General features: G+C 52.7%; 1 protein-coding gene across 5 annotated transcripts in view; it reads right to left on the minus strand.

Moving 5' to 3' along the window:
* SAMD4A (sterile alpha motif domain containing 4A) overlaps nucleotides 1-13,049 on the minus strand; it is a 75,872-nt gene that overhangs the window by 10,910 nt on the left and 51,913 nt on the right. For 3 of the 5 annotated variants that reach the window (XR_014693792.1, XM_084521725.1, XM_084521724.1), the window contains exons 4-6: nucleotides 6,282-6,545; nucleotides 2,260-2,369; nucleotides 1,508-1,594 (exon numbers count right to left, since the gene is read on the minus strand). Coding sequence is in view for 4 of the 5 variants with exons in the window: in XM_084521725.1 (XP_084377851.1) it covers nucleotides 1,508-1,594; nucleotides 2,260-2,369; nucleotides 6,282-6,545 (461 nt within the window). In the remaining variant the exon portion in view is untranslated. The remainder of the gene's footprint in view (nucleotides 1-1,507; nucleotides 1,595-2,259; nucleotides 2,370-6,281; nucleotides 6,546-13,049) is intronic. The other 2 variants (XM_084521727.1, XM_084521726.1) reach the window with 1 other exon arrangement.

The raw sequence follows: 13,049 nt of genomic DNA on the forward strand, positions 1-13,049 counted from the left end.
GGAAAACCTCCTGTGAAGGCAGCTGGTATGGTGGATGTCCCCGTATACACTGGGCCAAACTGGGAGCACGGGTGCAGAGGTGGGAGAAGGTCAAGGGGAGCTGGGTGGGATGTGGTCGGAGACAGAAACGGAGACCAAAACGCTGCAGGTGAGCTGAAGTCCCTGTAGGAAAAGCGTTCAGCTTGGAGATACTGGGATCCCCTTCTCCCAAAGACCTGGAGTCAATCTGTTGGGCACTGCTTTCTGGGGAAAATTCCTGCTATGCTAACCAGCGGGGAGGGGTGGGGCGGCTCTTTCCAAGAAAGCAGCGATCTTTAGCAGCAAGACACTGCCCAAAAAAAAAATCAAGTCACACACATGCTCTTGTTTAGCCTCAAAAAAAAAAGAAGGAAAAAAAAATTGGATAGGAAGCCTGGAAAAACAGAGACGTATCCTCCCAAATACAGTGGGAGCTCACTGGCGGTGCTGAACCCCAGCCCAGCGTGGTACGGGGAAAACCCCCAGCCCAAATTCCCCCTGTGAGCACCCCAAAAGCAGCCCCTGGCACTTCTCTCCCTTGTCCTGCTGTGTGTGTGGCTGGCTGGGCCAGCTGGATGGGGCTGGTGCTCCCGCACCACGACGGGCAATCAATACCATATTTCAAAACCGAGGCGGAGAATTAGGAGAAGAGGCTGTGCAACTGCCTGGAAAACACATCACCGAGGCGAGCTCAATCCAGTGGGCTGTCTCTCTCTCTCGGATTTGATAGTTATTATTAATATATGGGGGTAAATACGGCTTTACCAGCTCCTGCGATACCGAGCACAGTCCCATGTTATAAATAAATAGTGAAGCAGTGAGCTAACGAAAACACCAATAAATAGCAACACACCACAGAAGTATTTAAAAGCCCCTAGTGGGAGGCTGTGCGAGTTGCTGTTTGAGGATGGTGCAATTAAATATAATATAATATCGCAATAATAAATAGCGAGAGGCCAAGCGAGCTGCTCCCAGCAGGTCTGCTGTGCCGGCGCTCCTCTGCTTGACAAAAGCTGAGCGGACAAAGAAATTTCTCTTTGTTCTCCTTGAAAATTCAACGTGCTGTCCAGGCACCGTGATGCATGTTGGTTGGTGCCCTCCGTCACCTGGGGTTCGGGTGTTTTTGAGCAGCTGGGGGCACGACTGCTCCTTTCCTCCCAAAATACAGAGGAAAAGGCGAGGCAGGCTGGCGGTCGCAGCTGGTAAGGCGGTAGCTGGGCTTGTGGCAGAGCTGCAGAGAACATCCATCACAGCTCCGTGAGTGCAGGAGACAGATTAGAGCCCACTCTACAAAACGCAGCCCCCAGAAAAACCTGCATCTGGTACGGAATTGATGGGAGACAGCGCTCAGATACGGGCAAGGCAACCACAGGTTTCTGCACAAAGGTCCCAGCAACGAGTGTGAGCAGGGAGTGCTGCACCCCAGCTAATCCTTGGCTATCGTTGCAATCAGAAAATTGGAAATATAAAAGTTGCTGTGATTACTTACCCTTTCTAAAGACTTGAGCAGGTTTTGTCTTTCTTTTAGCTTTTGGATACTGATGACTATTTTGTGTCTTGCGCCTTTGGTAACATTCTGTAAAAGCAGCAGAGAGCCTGGCATTAACACCTCCACGGGACAGCTGCATCAACCCAAAGCCCTTCTCCCCGCAGTGGAAGGGGCTGCTACAAATTAATCCAATCCCTGATTTGCAGGGGGCATGGAAAATCACTTAGAAATTTGCTAGAGATGGAGATTTCCAGCTAGCCCCTTCCTTGGTACATCTCAAGCAGTGAAAGCAAAGGCCTTGAGCAGACCTCTTTATCCCAAGGATAGCACAGGGGTAAATGTGAGGAAGGGGACGTTTTCAAAGGTTAACAAGGAAACCAGCCATCAAAGTCCCACTGCCTTCAAGGGGATCTAGGAACTGAAGACCCTAGAAATGCTCAGACTTGGTTTATCCCAATCAGACTTGGTTAATCCCAACCAGATGAATCCCCAAGTGCAGCTCCAGCAGCTTGGAGGAGGATGGTAATTTCACCCCCGGACTGCAGTTAGAAGTCCTGGACGTGGCCTTTTCCAGGTACAACGCCCTTTTTTCACCTTCCCAATCCTCAATTTTCCTTTTTCTGGTTGCTCCCCAGCCATTAGCGGGCTAAACACCTTCCAGGCAAAGCCACAAGAGGTGCCCAAGGTGATTGTCATGGTCCCGGGAGTGACAGAAGGGCCCTTGATGGCTTTAGGACTGACAGCTGATGTACCTGTGCCTCCAGCTGGCATTCGGTGAGGGCCATCATCTCCTCGTACGTCATCTGCGAGAAGAGCGCCGCGTACTTGTGCAGCCGGAGACTCTTCAGCCAGGCTGGAACATCTGCAGCACAACGACAAGAGGAGAGCTCCCTTTTAGTTCACGCTCGGTGACGCACGGTAATGAGAGGAGGAGTCTATCAGGGGCTGGGTTCCCCGTGCCCTCTGCTATCCTAGAGTCGTTACGGTTGGAAAAGACCTCCAAGAGCACCTGGAACAACCATTCCCCATCACCAGTGTCACCCACTAGACCTTGTAGTACCACAAGTGCCGCATCCAACCTTCAGGCACCTTTACTGAACCTCGCGGGACCCTTCAGAGATGAACTGCTGTGGATACTGCTGGCTGAGAGGACCACCAACTGGATGAGGACACGTCCTCAGAGGTTGGGTTTTAGCCCCCTGGCTCTTGAAACCTCTCCGATCCAAGCACTGTTGCTTAAACCAAGATAAAACCATCGAAATCTGCTGCGGCCAAGCATCCCGCCGAGCTTGGTGGACCTACCGCTATACACCGAGCCCCCTTTATCACCAGGGGTGTCTCAAAACGACTTCAAAACCTGTCCGAAAGCTGGCTTGGCCACCTTGAAGCCACCACCACCCTGCTGCAGACGGCGCGAGCTCGTGTCAGGAACACGGGAGCCGCAGGAGCGACCGGCGGGGCTGAGCCTGGGATGAGCAAACGGCTGCGCTGCCGACGGCGGGCATTGATTTATGGCGTGAGGGAAGCTGCTATGTGCTGAAAATTTAAACAGCCGCTTAAAGAGAAATAAAGAGGGTTTCATTCTACTTTTGGGCGTGGAGAAATGGATGGGTTGTCAAAAGGCGGCGCAACTCGCTTCGGGAGCTCCAGCCAGCCGGCAGCTACGCTGGGTCTCGCAGGCCTGGGGGACCCGTGAACACCCCCAAGGGATGCACCCAATGCCTGGTGATGCTTTTGTTCTGCACCCTAAAGGCTTCAAATGCTCTGGTAAATTGGGACCCGCTTCGTTTAGCACCAGAACCTGACAACAGCCCCGTCAGAGCCTAGCCCAAGCACTCTGCTGGCATCCCCGGCAATCCCCTTCTCTGTTAGTCCTTGTCCCTTGCCTTTTGCTCCTGCTCTGTCCCCTGACACAGGTCGGTATTCGTGTTTCAATGAAATTCCTCAAACACTGTGTTTGAAGGAGACCAGCCCCACACCAAACACGAGGCGTAGCAGTTGCCGAGCACAGACAAGCTCAAGAATGCCACTTCCCAAAAGTCCCAACGTGTAACCAGCCCCAAACCAACCATCAAAAGCTTCAAACCAATTTCTGCATTAAAAGTATAAAGAGAAAGCCCCCTTCCCAGTGCAGGTGGGGAGAGCAGGGACTGAATCTCAACTTCATTTTATGGAAAACGTGCTGTTACAGTGATGACATTAAAAGCCTGCCCGTTCCTCTGTCCCCTGGGGACATTTGGCACACGTTTGTGTCAATGGGAAGCCCAACTGGACACTGTCAGGAGAGAGAAGCAACCTCTCACACACATAAACCCAGCAGAAAATTCCCCTTTTACAGAGAAGAGGCAACCAGGAGACTGTTCAAGGTGATTTCATGGTCCTTGGGAAGTCCAACTTCCCAACGATCCCCATGGAGCACTGAGCCAGCCGTCCACGCACGGAGCTCCTCTTTAATCACCAATTACCAGGACCTAATTGCCAAGGCATGGCACGAGTGCCAGAAACTCCAGGCCTGAGGCGAGCTTGACCAGCACACACATATCTGGGTGCTGGCATGGAAATCTGGAAGGAATTTCAAAGGATTCATCCTGCAGCCAACACATACACGGGTGCCTTCCGAAGCGTCCTTACAGCATCCCACAGCCCAGCCCATTTTGAGCCTGACATGTATGGTACAACCCCCCAGCTCTACCCAAACTCTCCCCTGCTGTGCCCCTAGATGTGCCTGAGAAGGAACGGCTGGATGGATGGACAGACACCGCGGGTCCCCATCCCAAATGGTCATCCCAGAGGGTCACCAGGCACCGAGGGGGACCCGGAGGTCCCGTGGTCTTGCCTCGCTGCAGCAAGTGGAGAAACCACGTGGAAAAAGCCCAAGCTCGGGGAAGGTGCAGCCGAGATGAAACCAGGCGGCGAGAGCCTGCAGGCGGCTTGGGGAGACGTGGCTGCAATTCAGAAGGAACTTGGCACACCCGGAAAGCGGTCTGGATGAAATAAGACGCAATCCAATAAAAATGCACGGAGCTGTGCATTGATGCAGGAACAATAACCGGCACAAGCTGAGGGCAGGGAACGGGCAGTACTTTGTGCTGGGGAAGATCTGGGGATACGGGGGGTCAGCCGCGGCCAGCGGTGTTGTGTTATTCGAGAACGATGAAGCTGCACAGCAACGGGAGCCCGATCTGTATGGCAACCCGCTCTGCCCTGCTCAGCCTTGATACCCGGGTCCAGTTTTGGGCAGCAACGCCTTCAAAAAGATACAGGCTTGGTGGGGGGGAAAAGGAGAGAAGCGAGAACGACCCCGAGTTTAGCAAATAACCATCTGGGGACGAACTGGATTGGTTCGGTCTGAAGGAAAAGCAGCCGAGGGGAGACGACACGACAGTCTTCAGGCATGAAAGCAGAGGCTGGAGACATCTGTTTCGCATGTCCCCGGGGAGCAGGACAAAAGCAGAGCGGCTGGCTCAGCGCGGGGGGAATCGAGCGGTGGCAAGCAGTGGCGAGGAGGGGACAGGAGACCAGGCTGGGGCAGGAGGGCTCCCTGGGCAACGGAGCCTTTGGGTGTCCCATTTGGTTCTCCCAAGGACATGGGGCGGATTTGGCCCCGAATAGGTTAGGATGTGGGGGTTTGTTATGTTTTTTTGGGAAATTTCTGCCCACCCTGGTCCTGGCACTGTGGTTTTGCATCATCCAGAGCCAAGCGCGGTGCACACGGTCTCTTCCCCAGCTCCCCCAGCAGAAACCTGGAGGAAGGCCACGTGAAGCAGACCCCTCCGTGCCGTGCTCTCCTGACGATGCTCTCCCCGATAACAAGCTCGTTAGCGAGCAGAGCCCGTTAGAAAACTCTCCCCTCACACCCACAGCCCGCGGCCGCTACCCCAAGGCTACGTCCTGGTGCAAAGCCCAAGCAGGCAGAGGGCTCAGCGCCAAGCATCCGCCTCGCAGGGCAAACCGAGGTGGTTTTCATGCATTTCTTCCATGCAAATCACACAGAGACAGCCAGGGCCAGCTCGAACACAGCTCCACGTCAGGGAGACCCGCACATACCCGGATTTGTCTGATTTTGAATAAAATCAGCCCTCGTGGCTATTAAAAAAATATCAGATTTCCTTATCACCGGGCTTCACGTGATGGAGTTGCTTGGCATTAATAAAAAGCAACCGCCTCTGCTGGCGCAGTGCTGTGCCACACACCTGACAGCAGCGGTTTAAACGCGTCTCTGGTCTCAAGTTTGCTCTCCCTCCAGGACTGCAGCGCTGGGGGTTTCGTTTCTGCCGTATTTGCTACCAGGATGACAAAGCTTTATTGCTAAAAGTCGCGCTGAAAAGCAAGCATGAGGGGGGAAAACAACTGAAAGATGCAGGGTAAATTCAGTCCAAACAAGCGTCCCGAGCCAAAGCTTCCCCAAATACTTGGTGGGTTCCTAGTCACACCAAACACCACAATGATAAATCGCCCGTGCCTTTGCTAAACTTAACCGTTTTTCACTGTAATTAAAGAAAAAAAAAAGAGGAAGAGAGCACCGCTCACAGCTACGATCCACAGGCTACGGAGAAAAATCAGCTTTTTGGGGAGGGAACACGCACCTCGAGAAGAAAACCTAACTCATCACCCTACAGGACGGTGGCGAGACCAACCCTGTCCCTGAGGCTCCAACCACGACCAAAGCCCGCGTTCCCCAAAACGGCCCCAAAGGGCCCAAAACGTCCAAGCCTCGGTCCTGGGGCCAGGCGGGGGCAAGGAGGGGGGGGGAGGCATCTCATTTGTCACTCACCTTTCATACCACTCCCTTCCTCCTGGAATGTGTTACGAGCGGAAGGCTGATCTTCTAAATGTTCACTCCCACCACTTCCCGAAGAGGCTACACTGCTTTGTGGAGACAGGGGGGCATGATCGGAAGGGATGCACTGGGGTCCTCTAGCTCGTAAGTCCTCATGAGACATCCATCCATGTCCTAGAGGCTGGTTTGGCACATTCATGGGTGGGGTAAGGGACACAGAGCGTTTCAAAGGGCTGTGGTGTGTCTGGCCTGAGAGAACTGAAAAAAAATAAAATCAAACAGGTTATTCCCCCCTCGCGGCCCTCGGGATGCAGCAGAGTCCCCTGAAAAAATAATGATAATAATAATAATAATAATTAAAAAAAAAAAATCAAAATGCGTGGTGGCTCGGCACGGTGCTGAGGGTTTCACGGTGCCCAGGGCTACTCGGATCCTACCCTGAGCTCTCTCTTGGCCTCCTGGGATGGAAAGGGGACAGGGGGATCTGCGACAGGATGGGGTTACCCGAGCTTGCTGGGGTTGCTTAAGGAAGGGCGTTGTGTGGATTTCTCCCTAGCAAAAAAAAATATAGGGGCTGACGGGCTGACATCTGTCTTGCAGGGAAGCTGCAGATGTGATTTCGGGGGGAATGGGAATTTTCAAGCAGCTACACCGAGCTCGTTAAGGTCGCCAGGATAAAATCATCTGGACACGTATCCTGCCCCAGAACCAAACCCTGCTGGGAAAGGCACAGAAATTCCCAGAACGGGGAAGCCACCACAAAGAGGCACGGGGGAAGCCTTTCTCTCCCAGTTAGGACTCGGCTTATGCCCTGAAGCACGAGCATTTCCTCATCCGCCTAAGGTAACCGTGGAGGTACTTATTATCCAAATAACTGCCTCAGCCTCTTTTGAGTCCTAGCGAGCTCCTGCACGCACTCGAGCTAGCGTCGGTAATGAGAGCATCCCCGCTCCTCAGCCCAGCAGGCGTGCTTTCATCTGCACGCTGCCTTTCAACCCTCCCGGAGAAGCAAACTGCAAAGCCACGGTACAAACACGGCAAAGAGGGGCGTCTGAGTCCCCCCAGAAGCCTCTTTGGAAGGCTTTGTATTTCTTTTTCCTCCCATTTTTTATGCACGCGCGCGTTTCCCGGCTGAGCTTTTAATACCACCAAGTTCGACTTGTTTTTAACAAATAATTTTGACAAGGCTAGGGAAAGAGCAATGCACGCACTCCTGCCACTTCAAGCTATTTCTTGAGGAAGGATTTACAACAGGTAGGTATTTACTTGCCTCTCAGTCAAGTAGACGAGTATGTCTTAAGGCATTTTAAACTACCATCAAAACAAAATCTTAGATTTTCTGATGTTTCTTGGTAGAAACGTTCCCATTTGAGTATATTTTTAAGTACAATCTTTACTGAATGGTCTGTGCTTCGCACTCCTTCATTTTTCACTGCTCCCTTTACAAACTGCATCATTCATTTCCAGTTATCTCCGCAAAGATTTGGACAGCCTTTTCTTTGCTCTGGTCCTCAACAGGAGTAATGCAAGCTATTTAGAGAAAAAGATGGCTATGGATGAATTAGTTATTTCCTGTAAATGAAAAATACAGGAGAAGTTCGGTCTGTTGGCATAGCAAAATTCAGATCCCATCGTTCACAAAGTCATTAAGTGCAGTTAATGCATTTCGATGTACAGATTTAGGATAGGAAACGCTTATTTAATGCTTTACTGCAGTTGCACTCAATGAAATCAGACTTCCTGGGAGCTGTTCCCAGATAAACGAGACCAAAAAATCCCTGGATTTGGTCACTGCTTCGCTGTGCTGCTGGGATGGCACGAGCACCCGAATGAAGGATCAGCTTTCTGAATGAAGGAGCATCGGGAAATGTCACCCAACTGCACATTTAGTGAGAAAATCTGCTGAAAGTCTGCCAAATGATCACTTTGGGCTCGCTGCCTGCTGGGGCAGCAGGGACAGGTCCTGAAACCCACGCCGCTTCGCATGGAGCCGAGGTGCTGCTGCTGTTTGCAGCGTGCCCGGGTGTAGATGTGCAGTTTGCATCAGGACGGCTACCAAAAAGCATCTTGTGCTGCTCCGTTACAAGAGATTCACGTCTAGAGATTCGAGCCGATCTGCAGAACGACACCGATGTCTCAAAATTAGCAGCCGCAAGCTTCACCACACGGTAGAAATGAAAAAGGAGATTTTTCTGGCCCAGGGAAATCCGAGGGCACAGGGCGTTAAAACGACCTTTCAGCCCATATGGGACTGCAGCGAAAACTGTGCAATTCTTCCTTCAAAACCGATTTCCTTACACCTGTACAAAACCTCGGGGAAACGCATCATTCTTGTTGTTTTTCCCCCAAAAGCGCCGACGCGAAGCGCCTCCCTAACCACCTCGTTCCGCTGCCAGGAGCGCAGCAAAACCTCTCTGCGGGCTCGGCGCGTTATTTCCTAACACAAATGAGTCTTGGTGGAAAACTGGCAGCCAGGTGTAACGTGCCGCAGAACTGAAGCCAGGTTTCAATTCCCAGCTAATGCCCGGGGGAGGGGGAAAACACCATCAAAGCCATCCCCGCTGCCCAAAAGCGTAATGAAAACGAGCAGGTAGCTCGTTTACGAAAGGAGGGGAGAGAAAAAAAAAAAAAAAAACAGAGCTCGTTTGCTTTTATTAGGCACCTGTAAAAAGCAGCCGGTGCCGCACGCAGCTGATGGATGAGGCTGAAACCCTGCAGATTCCTGCAACGTCTCCATCGCTCCTGCTTCTCTCCCCTCCAGGCACGTACCACGAATGTTGCGCAGCAGGAAGGGCTGATGCTAAAGAAATTGTTCCCTTTCCATTCAGCAACGGCAGAAATGTCCTGCAGAAGCCTCCTGGGAGAAAAGGATGTCAGTGAGGACCTAGAATTGTTTTCAGAGCAGCGTTAAGTTTCCTAAAGTTGCGGCGTTTCCTGCCGGGAAAGGAGATATATTTAAGGTTTTCTTGGACGAGATATTTCAGCACTGACAGCTCAGCTGGGAGGGCAAACACCGCAGCTCCTGGCTTTGTGGTGGCGCTCCAAAAGTAGCACTGGCACAGGGCCCTGGAGATGTCACGTCGCCCTCCCAAGGGAAAAAAAGATCTAGCATAAAAAAAATGATAAAAAATGTGGGGAAAATATGGGATGAAAATGGTAAATGAGATGGAAAGCATCACTGGTGCTGGGCACTGGAGCTGCATCATCCCTGCTGTGCCCAGGGGCACCCAGCCACACCACCCTGCAGCGCCCAGGGGGCTGAAGCCACCCCAAATTCTTGCGGGAGAAATTCTGGATGAGGAAATATCCGTGCCCTTTGGGTGAAGGAGAGGTGCAGGAACGGGCACGGGCAGCTGGGCACCACTGCCTACAAGCTCGCAGGACAGGAGCTGTGTGTGGAGTGGCTATGGGATCGCCCTCAGGACGTGTAGGGCTGCTCCATCGGCCCTGCATGACAGCTCTCACCCTGCTGCGCCTGCGCTGTCCTCGCCCCAACAAAACCTTCCAAACAAGAGGATGTTTTTGGCTTCAGTCCAGCCCGGATTCCTTCCTGAGCAGCAATACCCTTGCAAACTGCTGCTCGTCCATCTTCATTTTCCTTCCCCTAATTAGAAGCCGTTGTTGGCTGGTGGAGAAATAATGAACGCCGCAGGATGGTCAGGAACAATTAGAAATCACTCGGTGCAACCTGTAAGAATTAGTTCCACTTCTTTTTTTCTGAGATAACGTGAAGCCAGAGTCCGGCAGGCTGTATTTCACTAAGCCATGAGCAGGTTTTCTAACCCCCACTCAATTCACACAGCTTCCCAGCGATGAGGTAGGGGCAATTCCTCTGACGAGGATGCTACGGGCACAGAAAATCACCAGCGCTTTGAAAGCGCCCCGGCTGCTCTCGTTGCCATCAGCACCTGTGATGTACATTTTAGAATCTGACTTTTCAGTTGTGGTAAGAGAGCCTGGAGCCTGCAGGCGATGCTTTAAGGCAGTCACTTCCTAAACAAGCCAGGAGCGTGACACATGCTTGCTGCTCTGGACCGCTGCAGAGCACGGTGTCCCTGCCCCTTTATTGGCACCTTTACCAATCCTGCTGCTCGCACTCAATTTCTTTAAATAGCAGATGCAGCTAATGATCTTGAAAGTGTCAGCTCAGGGCAGTTCCTTCCCAGCTTTTGGAGCACTTTTTGGATGGTCCAGGGTGAAGCCAAGAGCTGAGCAGGGACAATTTGCTCCTTCGGCCTCTCACCCGAACAAATGCCCCATGCACGCTTCAGCAGCAGCAGAGACAAGAGTGCCTGCTTCATTTTCTCCTGCTCTGTCAAAATACGAAGCTCTAATTTAAATATCAAGCTGATGTGTTCTTCCAGGGCACGACCAGCTTCCACGCTGCAGCCAGAGGAACTCGAGCTGCAAACAAAGAGAGGAAACGCACCGAGGGGCGGCCGTGGGGCTGAGCCGGCACACGCGAGTGCTGCAGCCCTCGAGTGCATCCCGCTGGAGGGCTGCGAGGGTTTTTCCTGCCCGCTTGCATCCGCACTGGAAAATTCGAAGGATGTGCGAGCAGATCTGTGCAGAGCAGATCTGTGCAGAGTGGAAAACCCAGCTCACCGGAGCGCTTCCGCGATTTTCTGCTGCTTCTCACCCACCGGCGTGTTTGGTTGGAGCCCTGTGCCACTCACATTTGTTTCCTTCTGCCTTCGTTGACCCAAGAGAGAGCTGATAAATAAATCCGAAGCAGGGCACGACGAGTCCTACCTCCTCTTCTACATCACCACTGCACAGAGCGAATGTCCCACGAGAAGCAGCTCCGCCTGGGGATCGCTGCGCTGCCCAGCCTGGCTCCTTCCACCCACTCCTAACAGCCCCTGCTCCACGTGGCAGCCCATTTTTGTGCAGATTGACACCGCCTGCTTGCACCTCGACCCCAGCTCCGAACGTCCACGGGTGCTCAGGCCACGCCAGGCCGTGTTTCCCTGCAAAGAAAGCCCCCCTGGCCCACCCAAACGCACCCGAACTGCGGCCGGCCACAACCTGGCAGTCGCTGCTAAATAGATGTCCTCTGAGATCAGCCTGAGACGTGTGGCACCCTGGGGAAAAAAACGTAATAAATAGCCCGGAGCCAGCACGGAGAAATGCGAGGTGCTGCCGAGGCGCTCTTAGGTTTCCAAGCGAGCCAAGCTTCAAATTTCCAGGGGACAAAAATAAAGGGGTAGGGATGGAGCCAGGGTTACGAGCGAGCGCTCCCGAGCGCGGCCGGAGGAGGGATGTCAAGGATGCTGCGGATGCAGGAGAGACTTTGCTCTATCCCCGTGCCTCTCCAGGTAAAACCACCTTTATTTCAGCCCAAACACTGGCCAGGTAGAAGCCACCACGAGGGATTTAGAGAAACTCAGGGGCTGCAGGGTGTGGGATTGTTTCCCCTACAAACCAGGCTCCGTTCGGCCCCGTGCAGCTCCGGCTCTCGGGCAGCTGAGCCCGGGGTTTATTTTTTCTCTCTTCCTTTTTGAAGTGGTGTTGCCTATTTTGGTACACAAGGGCTAATTTCAAGAGTGTTTTTGTTCACCAAAGACCGCATGGAACAGCGTCAGACATTTGTGTTGTGGTTTCTCAGGGTTTCGGGCCAATTTCTCAGCCGGTGCCTCAGAAGGAAAAAGCCACCCAATTCCTGTAATTAGAGCAGAGGAATTGGGCTCTGCACTCAGACCTTCCTCCAAGCAGCGTGCGACAGCTGGAAGACACTTGCTTTCCCTCTGCCTGGTGTACCCAGTGCAAAATCTGGGTGAAAATGCTGCAAAATCTGGCTTTAAAAAAATAAAGATGCTGCAAAAATGCCTTTGGGGCAATACACCAAGCTGCTGGTGGGAGTGTTTCCTCCGAGAGCAGCCTCACACCTACCCGGCAATGCCTTTCGCTGTCCCCACAGGGTTCCTGATGCCCAGAGGACCTTTAAAACAGCCTCGCATCCCCGTGCATTTTACCAGTGCACAGCCCAACCAGAGGCTGGCAAAGCAGAATATTGTCCCTCTGTCACCGCTGAAAGAAAATAGTGCTGCGGGGTGCACATCCAGCTCCTTTGGAGATGAGTTTCTGGTTTTAGTCTAGGAAGGACTGCAAAGCTTGTCACGGTGCATCCCCAGACAGCGTCTGGTCGTGTACAACTCGCTTGCTGCTCTGCAGGTATCTGAAGCAGCAGCTCGACCCTGACCGATTTGCTGCATGAACGCGGATGTCCTTAATCCACCGAGGCTGGGCAGGGGTTGCTGTGCTTCTGCAACCCTCACGAAGCAGCCAACAGCTTCGGGTGGGTGCTCTCCTCCTGCCTGCTGCCACCCGGGTCGGGAAGCATCCCCCAAACAGCAGCCAAAAACCCCTCCCGTGCGCCTCAAGCAGAACTGAAGGGAGCGTTTTTCAACACGACGACCCTCGGACTCTTTCCTTTGTGTGTTTTTTTCCCTTTCAGCTTTTGTGGCTGTGAATTTAGCTTCGTGCAGTGCCGGGTAAGCCTTTCCTTGCCTCTGAACCACGGGCTGATATAAGGCACGGGGGTAGAAACGGTGCTAAGCGCAAGCTCTGTGCGTTAGGAGAAAAACCAAAATATAAGCACAGCACTGCCTGGAGCAGAGAAAAGAGGAAGAAGCCCGGACTGCCGAACACCACGTCATGCAAACTTTAAAAAGCAAACAAAAAAGACTTTTTAAAGTGCCGTTTCCTGCTCCAGAAGAGGACTGGACAGCGCAACAATACCCCGTTTGTTTGTGCCGCCGC

Source organism: Aythya ferina (assembly GCF_964211825.1).
Source record: "Aythya ferina genome assembly, chromosome: 5".
Lineage (NCBI taxonomy): Eukaryota > Metazoa > Chordata > Aves > Anseriformes > Anatidae > Aythya > Aythya ferina.